This window comes from Poecile atricapillus, chromosome 1 (assembly GCF_030490865.1).
Source record: "Poecile atricapillus isolate bPoeAtr1 chromosome 1, bPoeAtr1.hap1, whole genome shotgun sequence".
Lineage (NCBI taxonomy): Eukaryota > Metazoa > Chordata > Aves > Passeriformes > Paridae > Poecile > Poecile atricapillus.
The window spans coordinates 134,506,390-134,518,679 of NC_081249.1; the positions used below are offsets into that span (position 1 = coordinate 134,506,390).

The 12,290-nt window shown below is 47.6% G+C and overlaps 1 protein-coding gene across 4 annotated transcripts in view; it reads right to left on the minus strand.

Annotated features, from left to right (window-relative positions):
* Positions 1-12,290, minus strand: part of LSP1 (lymphocyte specific protein 1) — a 48,569-nt gene that overhangs the window by 8,738 nt on the left and 27,541 nt on the right. For 2 of the 4 annotated variants that reach the window (XM_058863488.1, XM_058863503.1), the window contains exons 4-10: positions 8,964-9,147; positions 7,874-8,005; positions 4,719-4,762; positions 4,467-4,548; positions 3,966-4,106; positions 3,091-3,171; positions 2,106-2,220 (exon numbers count right to left, since the gene is read on the minus strand). In XM_058863488.1, the coding sequence (XP_058719471.1) occupies positions 2,131-2,220; positions 3,091-3,171; positions 3,966-4,106; positions 4,467-4,548; positions 4,719-4,762; positions 7,874-8,005; positions 8,964-9,147 (754 nt within the window). In that variant the 3' untranslated portion in view covers positions 2,106-2,130. Of the gene's footprint in view, positions 1-2,105; positions 4,107-4,466; positions 4,549-4,718; positions 4,763-7,873; positions 8,006-8,963; positions 9,148-12,290 lie in introns of those variants that run through there. The other 2 variants (XM_058863495.1, XM_058863512.1) reach the window with 1 other exon arrangement.

Here is a 12,290-nt window from a genome sequence, read left to right on the forward strand (position 1 = left end):
TGCCACTGGGGAGAGCAATTCCCACAGGCAGAAGGAAGGAGACAGAGGAAGGCAGATCTATGTGTATGGTTTAGCCCTTTTACCCCAAAGGGCAGAGGCACACAGCAAGCATGGCAAGTCCTGCAGAGACAGACCCTGACACAAGAGTACCACAGACAGGAGGACATGTCCCTGTAGGCAACAGATTTCAATCAATGGCTGTTCACTGGAAGTCATTGTGGTGTGCTCCAGACTGAGCTGCTCTACAGAGGAAGAGAAGGGGAATGCTACTGGGCACAGAATTTGCCTATTTTTCAATGCCAAACAGCATCAGGAAGTTGCTAAGAGCCCAAATTGACACTTACAGAAAAACTCTTGCTCCATAACCTGCAGTGAGGTCCTGCAGCCAGGAAGGGAAGGAAGGAGAAAAAAAAGCACACCTCCTGTTAAAGCAACTAGAAAGCAGATAAGGTGGTGTAAAGCAAGTGACAGGGGTGAGCCAGAAGGGTTTGGGAGTAAGAAGGCCATGACAGTGATCCAGCAGTAGGGAAAAAGGATGAACATAGCTCAGGGGGTACAGAGGAGTTGGGGAGCAGGGAGATCAGAGCATACAAAACAGACAGCTAAGAACCTAAGAAAAGAAACAAGCTCCTTCAGCTATCACAGCCATTTTTCTAGTCACAGTAGAAAAACCCCAATACTTCCACGTGAACAAACCCAGAGAGTGTTGTGCCATGGCTGTTTGGAGTGCTGGCTGGATCCTAAAGGACATCCTGTGATAGTCCATTACCTTTCAAGAAAGGACGCTGGACAAAGACCAGAGCCAAAGACACTTTCATTTGAACTGCTTAGAGAAACTCAGGGCAAACAAAACCTGCTGACAACCTAGCAAAACCTATTTGCTGTTGAGAACTGAAGCCCAGTAGGTTCCCACCTGGTGCCCTGAAACAGACTTCAGGAGAAAGGAGACTGATCAGAGGGGAAACCTTATAGGTTTCTCAAAGTCATGGGCAGAGAAGCAAGCTGAGGATGCAAGTTCTGTGGACTGCAAACAAAGCTTCAGGCAGTCTTTGGCTTGTACTGGTGCCCATCCCAAAGTTCAAAAGGGCATCTCCTCTAAATGGGCACTACAAAAGGAAAAGACAAGCCTAAACAAACAAAACAATATGCAAGACTCAGAAGCCAGCTCATTACGGGTGGGAGGGAGAGGAAAGAAGGAACACAGGCCCCAGAAGAATTCAGAAACAAAAGGTGTTTTGTAATCAGCAGAGCTATTTTAACCTTGGCAATGAAATAAAGCTTCTTTTTTATAGTAGGAAAAAAAGAGAATGAGCTTGTTTTCACCCTCAACTTCCTCTCCACTCATTGTGCCAGATGCTGCCCAATTGGATCCAACCAGTTATCCCCCCCTCTATGTCATTCCTTTCCTCCTTATTGCCACAACCCTCTACTATCATCCACTCAAGATAACACCGGGATATCTATGAGCATAAACACAATAGGAACATGAGATCCAAAGACCATGTCAACAGAAGAGAGACAGCAACCCAGCTCTGCCTTCCCTTGCTGCACATCAGAGAAGTTCTTTCTGTTCTGTTGGTCTACCCAGTACAGCAGATGTTCACATTCTTCCTGCTACAACCTTATGGACTGGTTCCAAGAGGTAACTGAAGTCATTAAAAGATTTCTCCCTGATTAATTCAGTAAATCTGGGAATTAGACCCCAGAAATATTTGAATTTCAAAAGTACATCAGCCCCCATGCTCAGCCAGAATGACCTCCAGCTACTACTCCTTACAACTTAAGGGAGCACAAGGAAAGACAGCAGATAGAGACCATTCCTTTGAAAGGCAAGCACATCTTCACCCAAACAGCAGTACCTGAGGGACTGCAGATTAAACTAACAGAGGTATCCAGCTTCCTAGCAGCATCAGAGAGCCAGAGACCAAAACCCCTGCTGTGTAACCCACTCTGTTCCAGCCCAGACAGGCTCAGAAGCAAGGCGCCAGCTGTTCCCATACAGCACCTTCCAACTCACCCCAAGTGCTGCTGGCAGAAATAATTCCAGCATCCTGCCAGAACAGCCCAGGAGTTTGTTACACAGAGCACAGTCATATCCCACCTACCTGGTTAATGAGTTCTCCAGACATACTATTGCTCTGCAGCATCATCTATCAACACCTTCTTGTACTGGCCATGGCCTGTTGCAACAAATTTATACTTTTTGCCAGAAGGAATGGACTGAACAGGAGAGAAAGGAAGAGCCAAAGTCAGCATTTTACTCCACTAAATAGGCAGTCAAAAACCAAGCAACTGAAGCCAGAGGAGCACATGATTCAGTTGCCTTTAATCCCAGAGGGCTTGGAGATAGCCCATTCTGTACTGCCTTTTTGCCTGCTTCACACAAACTCTGCACAGATCCATCACCACCTTCAATAAGCATAAGGTAACACAAGAACAGGATATGCAATAGGAAAAGATGCAATGCAGGCATTGTGAGGGAGGGCTCATCTAAGAGCCCAGATCCCCAAACCAGGGTTGTTTTTATCCATGGCAGGCAACTCCGGGATTTACCAGATACTGGAACTTTCAACACAGGAACTAACAAGATACTTTGATCTTCCTCTCCCAGCCCAGACAGTTTGAGCAGTAGCTGCTTGCTGCATTTTAGGAGACATTTCCACAAACATTCCCGCAAAACCCCAGATCCATCTGCAAGTGATACTGCCTTAGGTTCAGTTACACTTAGCTTTGCACGTTCTGTTTACTCTCAGTGCCAAGGAGCATAACAAGAGCTAAATTACTCAAATTTGCAGTTCCATTTGAGCCTAGAAGGCTGGAACTCCCAGCTCCTGGGCTGAGAACAACATGCTGTTCAAGAGATCTTTCAGAATAACTGGATATGAAAATATTTTTTCCCTATTTTCACTAGAGCTGAACCAATAGCAATTCACTGTTAGGAAGAGCTCTTAAGCATGCAATCGCACTGATAGACAGATACAGGCAGCCCTGGTCCCTACAGAACATCATGCTCTCAATACTTCCAACCCAGCCAACAGCTCTTCTCTTTCAGCAGAAAAAGTGCTCTCACACTCACAGACACCAGCTCACCTTGATACTGCTCTCAGGTTTGGGACTCCCCTTCTGCTCCCAAAGGCTTCTTTTACTCACGATGTCTCCAGCCACGATATCCTGAGGAAATTATGTTTTCATTACCCTTCAGTGCTAATGCTGCTGAACGTGTCTTTGTTCACATCCACTTCCAACCCACACATCTGACCTCCTTTTTTTTATTTACAATATCACATCATCTGACCTATAACAGCTGCTGCTAAAACCCATGACTGTGAAAACGTCTTCCTGTTCCCAGTATGTCCTATGTTTTCCTATCACTCTTCCACAAGAGTCTGAATTAGCTCCAATATGTTTATTTTCTTAAGTTCACTAACTATTTAGGACATGTAAACATCACGGCTTCTCTCTGTAAGGAATTCTGCTCTCATAAAGAGCAGATTTGCAACCACTGTGTAACAGAACCAGCCTCACCCACAACAACCAGAAAATGAAATCTCTGAGAGCAATACATAATATTCTCTGCATTTTCCAAGTTTACAAGATTTATCACCTTGGTACAAGATGCAACGTTGTGCTTGACAACTGGAGCGCAGCCCAAGCCACTGTAGGGGATATATGCATTCTCCCCACCAGCTGATTTTAATTCCCATTGCAAATCAGCCTCAACCAGCAGCACAGAGGTTTTCCTGGATGTACCACCAAGGAAAAACTGGGGACCCTATCAAAAAAATTGCATCTCCAAGGTGCAAAGCCTTACGACATGATGGAAGGCCTCGAACACTGATGCCTTTGGAGCTTGTAGGCCCCACAAACAAGAGGTACCAACAGGATAAACACGGACAATGCATGCTGTGCCCAGGGACCAGTCCCTGCCTCTGGCACAAGCAAGGCAAGTCCTCCAAGAGCTGTACCTTACAGGCCGAGGGCTTCACAGCAGATTGAGCTGTGACCTCCCCAGTCTCCCAGAGGCTTTTTGTGCTGGCTACCATCATGCTCGTGGTGGGAAGGTCAAGAGATGGCTGCCGGACAGGCTTTGGAGCCTTTGTGGAGGTCTGGAAAATAAATGGAGACAGTTTGCCATCAGAGCGTGTCTCTTGATTATTTTTAACCCTGGAAGGTCCTTAGAGATAAGGGGTTGTAAAAGGAGACTTGTAGAGTCCTACCAGTTCCTGTCAGATACTCCCACTCTTTTAAGCAGAGAACATGAAAAAAACAAGCATGGGACAGCTTGCTAAAGAAACCTGCTTTGTGCTGTGGAGGGACATACAGACAGGAGCAAGGAGTGCTCTCACCCAAGGAAGACAATTTAGTTGTCATCTCAGAGATGGTAAGGCTAAGAGGCATGGTGGGAGAGCAGCACCAGCAAAGAGGGCTCCTGGGAGGGCAGGGGCAGAGACAACACAGCGACCCACCTCAATAGCCTGTGTGTACTGCTCCAGCCTGTCATCAATCTTCGACACAGGGAGAGGAGGCTGACTCCTCTTTATGCTGTTACTGCAGAACAGAGAAGAGGATTAAGGTGTTCCCCCAGTGCCTCAGGCAGATGGGAGGACTTTGAGGGCAACAGGCAGCCTGTCACTCTGCCCCTCCCCACAGCAGGACCTGCTGCAATCTCCATTTGCAGCAAGTGACCTGCTTTACCTTGAGGCCAGCCCCAGAAATACCTTTTCTGTATTGAGCGGTTCAGCGACTCAGTTCTGTCCGTGATCTGAAGGGGAAAAAGAAGACAAAGATATAACTTTTATCACAGACCTCAGATGGATGCAGGTCACCATAGCTGACCATTTCTTGGCCCTGATCTCTCACCCATATTTTGGTAAGAATTGCCTCATTCAGTCCCCATGTTCTCCTACTGATCAGAGAGACAGTGAGCATTCCCTTTCATCCTTCTTTCCAAGCAGGGGAAGAGAATCCCAACCCATTTCAGGGGCAAACCAACAGTGTGTAAATTGACTGACAGCTGGAACACCAACCAGGATCATTTTCTCTACTCCCTCTGGTGAAGGAGAAGGTCTCTCTCAGACCTTTGGTTTCCTAGCCAGACACAAAAAGGGAAATTGCAAGTACAGAAAGACAAGGGGGAAATCTAGAGGCCACATCAGCAGAAGAGAAGCCAAGCACAGGAGCAGCCCAGGCATGAGTTGGGTCAACTTATCCACGCCAGAGAAGCACAGAGACAGGGCAAATCAGCACATAGAGCTCTTCATGTCATGTCACCAGGGAAGAGTTTTGCACCAGAGGCTCCTGTGCAATAACTCTTTGGCCAAGACAGGAAGGCAAGCAAACACTCCACAACCACTGCAGGAAAGGAAAGCTGAAATGTTGCTAAACCTTGTGACTCTTTCATGCCCCAGAAAACAAGCTTACAGAGAGAAAAATCACCTTGAAGTCAAAGTGGGGGGCTTTCTTAACACCGGCTCCCACACAGTCAAGGAGCAGCAACCAAGTAAAAAAGGAGACTTCTCCCCCTGTAAAACTGCTGCCTGTGCCACAGGAAACATCACCTAGCAAGTTAGCAGATAGAAAACAGCACTGAATGATCCTTTAAGATGCTTTCAGGATGCCGGTGCCAAATTTTATCTAAACAGAAGACAGTGTCACATAGAGGACACATTTACCAGCTGTCCCCAAGAGCACGAGACCCATTATAGAACAACCAAATAGTGCAACCCTGGCTAATAGGGATGACCTGGAGAGAGTCACTCTGCAGGATCCCCCCAGAGCAGCTCTTCAGAAGCCCATCAGCCAGCTCTGCCTGCCTGCTGTCAGCCCACTCCTTTGCCTGCAGCTACAGGAGCTGCTGCCTGCCTCTGAGCCATGACTTCAGAGACTTCACCTTGCCTACTGATGGGCTGGTACCTGACAGGGCACAGCACCAATCTGAAAGAGCAGCCTGGTAGATCTTTGCCTCAGCTTCCAAAACACAAGTACATATTGATAGGAAAAAGCCTTGCCAGCCCTGCTAGGGAGATGGCGTGCCGGTGCAAACCATACACAGGCACTTCTGAAAGGTCATGAACAAGTATCAGATTAAACAGAGGGGCCTAGAAAAAGCTGTAAGTCACAATGTATCTCAGTATGACAGTCTAGGTAGGAACAAACTTTCACTGTGCTATTTGGAGACCACCTCTCCCCACCTCTGGCATTCCCTTGCAGTGAGAATTGTGCATTTCCCTGCTCCCAAGCACTTTGTGAAGGCCAGAAGAAACCAGAGCTGCTCATTCAGCCAGGCTCAAAACTCAGGGCTCACAAGCAGCCTGTGACAAAACAGGGCTGGCACAAGACTTCCCCCTTGAATCCATACACCCCTATTGCAGCCCTCAGGGCACGCTGGCCCTATGAACCCCAAACACCCTACAACCCAACATCAGCCCGCCCCAGATGTGTAGCCAGCCTCCACCAGCCACATCTGCCAGGGGAACACACCACCAAATGCAGATGCTTTTATCTTTCTGCTACAAGGAAGGCTTCTGCTGAGCTTCCTGTGCCAAAACACCACCTTGGTGGCCAATGTGTTTGGTTCCCAGTGTTCACAGAGCCCTGCTAGCTGGGGTGTAAAGATCACCCTTCCTTTGGAAATACTCCAAGCCCAGATTTTTCCTGAACAGTTTTACATCCAGCTTAATGTGCAGGTGAGGTCTGACATCACCATTATAAAACAGAGACCGTATTTCTAAACCTTTCCCTGGGCTAATCCTAGCAGCAGCAGTTATGCTGAGGTCAAGAACCTGTGTGTGTTTTGGGGTTGTAAAGACAGAAGTTCCAGCACATAAAAGCTGCTGAAAGCATTTTCCACATTTTCCCACCAGTCTCATCTCAAGAACATGCTTTGGCTACCCCCACCGCACTTTTCAAACCTGGCATTAGCACCCAGCCTGCACCCACACCCACCCTGTCTCCCCTCTTTTAATTTGACTATAAAATAGATTCTCCAGTGAGAGCAAGAATCTGATGTCTGTAGATGACGAAACCTTCCTCTTGCCATCTATTTACTGATGCAGAAGGAAGTACTCATACAATCATCCCCAGTCAGGAAATATTGAGTAAGCCACAAATAGCACAAAAACTAAATTTAAAAAAAAAGCAAAGACAGTACTAATAGCAGATTAACAGGCTACACAGAGTTCTCACCATCTCCCTCGCTTCTACAATCAAAAAGGTTAGGGCTTACAAAGACAAAAAAACCCATTCAGTACAGAATCACTTATCAGTATCTGTTGTATTCAAAAGCACACACACAAAACAGAGGATTTGTAGTAAATGCAACACAAGTCATAAGATGCAATTCAGGTGGTGTTAATAATGGAAGTTTCACAAGAGCACCACTGCAGACAGATGTGATTGGGAAGGACACAATGCTTCAGAGATCAGAAATCCCCATTTGTTTAAACAACTTAAGTCACACATTTTGCTCTAAGTAAGAGAAATGCCACTGTTTCAGTTATTGGGGCTTTTCCCCTTTGGAAGGGAGATTTGTTTAAGATTAGGTTCTTGTGAATTTTGTTAAAGACAACACAAGCTGAAAGCACAGGTATCTCAGCATCCCAATTATTCCCTGGAGCCCTCAATGAACTTTAGACTTTTAGAGTGATTGCTACAGCCTCCAACAGCTCAAGCAGGCAAAGCAGGAGGAGAGGAGTTTGACAGCCATGAAAGACGAGGCAAATTGCTCAAGTGGTTTGTCTCAGCTCGTAGCAGGACGGATAACGGGATTCACACTCCACATTGCTGTAAGCCCTGGATAATCTTTCCTCATCATTAGTCAGGTCCTCTGTTGTGACAGTTGTCATGCATCCAGAGGGGCCCCAGGAACACAAACCTTTGTGGAGCACACTGCAGTGTGGTCAGAGCACAGCTCCTCCTCTTCCAGACTGGCAAGGCTTGGAGCCTTCTGGCGTTTCTCTGGTGTTTCCTCTTCCTTCCCTCCATCATTTCGCCTTCTCTTCTTTTCCTGAGTGCAGAAAAAGAACAAGCCAGGAAGCAAGTTGATCAAACCGCTTATTATGCGACAACAGTGATTTTTCCCGTCTGCCAGGCTTCCTGCTTTGCACTAAATAAACACAAAAGCACAGAAACTTTGAGTTAACATTATCTAATTTGGAAACATTCAGGAAGAAGCTCATATGCCATTTGGAAAGGAGGGCAGAAATCAGAGATTTTGCAGGTTCAAAATTCCCAAATGGTATGAAAAGGGGTCCTTGCATCAATTATAAAAATCTCTTACCACAATTGCTATAGGAAAACATTAACTTCTCATTTAAAGGCCAAAAGGAGAGAAGCTGCCTTTAGAAAAAAGGGTTGGAAAGAGTAACACACAGTTCAAATGCAAAAATCTTACTAGCCCCAGACAGTCAAAATCCATTTACAAATGATATTTGAAGCTCAGCCCCCTAACTTGCACCCCCACTTCAATTCCAACTTTGTCTCTCTCTCCCCCCACTTAACCACTTAAGGAATTATCAGAACAACAAAAAAAAACCTCAGCTGGGAGCAACGCAAGGCTAAGAGATCTATCAAGACAAAGTGCTCCAAAGGTGTGATAAAGGCTGAGAAGAGAAAAACAAGAAGCGTAATTTAGATTTGAGTTCTCCTGTAAAGCTACTCACAGCCCACAGGAGAATTAACACTTTCCTCCTCAGTAGGACAGGGACATGGCAAAGCCACCACAAACTCTGGGAGCAAACATACCACCCTGACAAAAGGCCAGAGGCTGCCTGCAGTGACCATAAGAAAGCACAGCACACAGGGAAGAGTGGCTCCAGCCCCAGGTTATGCCATGAAAGCACATCTAATGTCTGCATGGGCTCAACTTCCAGCAGCAGTGGTGAGCCAAGACACAGGAGAGCAGCCCTCAGCATCAGCTGTCCCACCAGTCCTCTGGAAAGAAGGTCAGTTCCTCCTGATCTCACCTCTTGCTCAGCTTGCTCCCCTTCCTCCTGCTCTTGGGCCTCTTCTTCCTCCTGGCACAGCCTCCCTTCCTCTCTGCCAACCATCTTCTCCTCCAGGCATTCCTGATCCAGCTGGATCTGCTCCAGTTTGACTTCAGCTTCCCTCACACCACTGTCCTCTTCTTCATATGACTGTCTTGGAGACCTGGAGGTGGGGGAAGAGATCAAAGAAGAAAAGCACGGTTATGAGCCTAGACACCATGAGATACCTCTGACCTCTAAAAATCCACTTTTATCACTTCCCCAAGCCTACATCTTGCTGACTATTCCACACCAGGGCTCACAGGCAGCTCCAGGCACCCAGATATAACAGCATTTCATTCCCTCACTTCAAATGTCCAAGACCAGCTCAGCTAAGAGCTGTGGCAGAGCTGAAGGTATCTGCACATTACCAGCATCACGGTGGGCAAAACCCATAGGAAAGCAGAGAAGAGCTCTCTGCTCAAACCCCTGGCACAGAGGACGCTGCTACCGTGATGTGTTGGCTCCATCCTCTCCCAGGTGCACCAGCACATCCTGCAGTCAAACACAAATCTGATGCTGCCCCCATGGTTCCCAGCATTAATTCAATGTGGGGCACCAAGCACAGCCCTTCTCTGCCTAAACTCATCTTCCACGTTAACAGAGTCTCTTGCTGGAGGAGAACCCAGCCAACAACACGTGAACATGCTTCTCAAGCTGAAACTAAACTCTAGGGCAAGGCTGCAGAGCCACTCCTCTGGAATCATTTCATGGGCAAGGCATGGTGCTTCACAAGCAATGCCATATTGACACCTGATCCCAAACCTCAGTTTTGCCCACTGGAAAAAATTACACCTCTATTCACATCACACATCTTGTAACCCAGCAAAACAAAGGAGTTCCAAATCAGATGGGGTCACCCCTTGGCTCAGGGGGTTAAAAAAAACCACAATGGTATTTTGGTACAAGAGGATTGCTCCAGGTCTCCGAGGCTGCGAGAGGAGACCCAGGAGTGTTTCTGCAATCAGCTTTGCAACAGCAGAGCAGCCCATGTCTTTGGACACTGGGACCACAGAACCCCAGGACTCTCACTGGCTCACAGCCACACACCAAGCTGTTATTGCCATCTTACTTTCCCCAGCCAAAAGAGCTTTCTCCTCCTCCCAGTTCTTAGAAAATCGCCTGGCTTGAGAGAGCAGGGCTAGAGAGCTGGCTAGCAGGCAGCTGCCAAAGGGCAAGGCTGACTCACTGCTCCTCCCTCAACAGGCAGCAACAAAACTCAAAAACAAGTTCCAACAAGACCTTTCCACCCCGCTCTCTGCTGCTGGGAAGGCAGATCACAGGTCAGCCACCATCCAGCCCTCCACACTGACCACACGAGGAAAAAAAGATAATGCATATGATGGGCCCACTTAACTTGCTTCTCATCATCCTCTCAGCAAGAGCAGGCTCTGAAGGCCCAGGAAGCTAGCAGCTCTCCACCAGGATGCCAGCTATGTCCCCAGCTCAAGTGCAAGCTCATATTAAACATTAAGGCCTGCAAACACAGTGCAGCCCATGGGATGCCTTTCACACCACAGCAATGTTGTATGGGAGGCAGCTAGGCCAGCACAGCTTCACCTTCTGGCACACAGCTGACAGCATGGATCTCCTGCCTCAAAGAGAAGAACCAGGACCAAAAAGAAAATGTGCCTTGGCACCAAGGCCCTCAGGGGATGCAGGACCTGGTTTAGTTCCATCCAACAGAGAGCAGCTGTCTCCATCCACTCTTTCACAGCCACCCCTTAAAAGCCGGGATTTGCTCCATTTTCAGTTGAAGAGGAACGAAGGGAGCTGGGAAATCCTGACCACAGCACTGCTTGTCCCAGCACAGGGCACCACAGGCAGACACACCACCTACCTGTGCTTACACCACACTCCAAACTCCTCTTTGGATGAGGCAGGCCCCCAAGGACAAAGCTGCTGAAAGGGCTTTATAAGGCACAGCCCCTGCTACAAAGAAAACCCAGCCTTTGCAAAAAGCCTACCCCCCAGCAAGCCCTCAGAGCCTGAGCCCCTTCAGCTGCCTCTCCCAACCAAGCCACAGCTCCAGCTCCTGCTTTTAAAGCACCACCTCTCACTGATGGGCTTCACCTGCCATGAACACCACCTCCCCTCCCTCTACAGGATAAACACAAGCATCACATAAAAACCCAACAAGAAATACCTGGGGAGGATAATGTTAATTCCAACTAATTCTCTTTTGAAGGTCAAGGAGGGAATAGCAGTAGCCTTTCTTTCCAGAAAAGCCCTCTGCAAGAGGGGTTGGAAAAAGAGGCAGCAAACCAAAAAGCAGATGATTTCTAATTGCTCCCACAGATGTTATAATCACGTTGTGCTGGGCCTTGGAGCTGCTTGAGAAGTGCTCGTGGGGTCAAGGCTGAAAAGGTACAGCTTGCAGCATGGTTTAGCCACAGCATTTGGAGAAAAGTAATGACACTTTGAGCTCTTTTTATTTATCCAGCAGTAAATATTAATCTTAAGCATTTTTTCAGTCACAGAAAAGTTTGGGCTGGAAAGGACCTTTAAAGGTCATCTAGTCCAATCCCTCTAAAATAACCAGGAACCTTTTCAATCAGATCAGGTTTCTCAGAGCCCCGTCCAACGTGAATGTTCCGAGAGAAGGGGCATCCACCACCTCTCTGTGCAAAGATTTCTTCAGGGTAAAGAAGAGGCTATGCCAAAAATTCCCTACAAAATCAAGCTGCCAAGAGAGCTGAGTCACAGAGTTCATGTGCAGGTAGATGGTATCCAAGGGAAGTGGTTAAGGCAGGAGTTTGGTTTAGTTCTGTAAGGGAGGAGTGATGGGAGATGGGGACTAAACAGTTGGCACACAAGCACCTCTCAGGGCTCTTTGCTGCCTGTTTTTCCCTGCTCAAAGAGGAGTCAGGCACAAGGTGGGCTGGGACCTTAACACCCACTATGCTGACATGAGCCAGGAAGCAGCAATAACTTAGAACAGCTTTTTAGGCTGGCCTGGATTATTTTAGAGAGTGTTTCAGCCCCTGCAGCAGCTCAGGTGGCTTAAATCTGCTGTTGTCACTCCTCCAAACCCAGGCGTCCTGGCAGGCTGCCATTGCTTGGAGCACAAAGCTCAATCCAAACATCCCCAAAGCTTGGGGCCATTCCTGGGCCCTTCCTCCCTGCTAGCCCAAGTGGCAGGCAGAGAGCATCGGGGCCTGCTCTGTCCTGCTGATGCTCCAGACTCTGGACTCATTCTTACACATGCTAGTCTTGAGCAGGCTTTGGTCACCCCTCCTCAGGGACAGTACAATGCTGTACATTGGT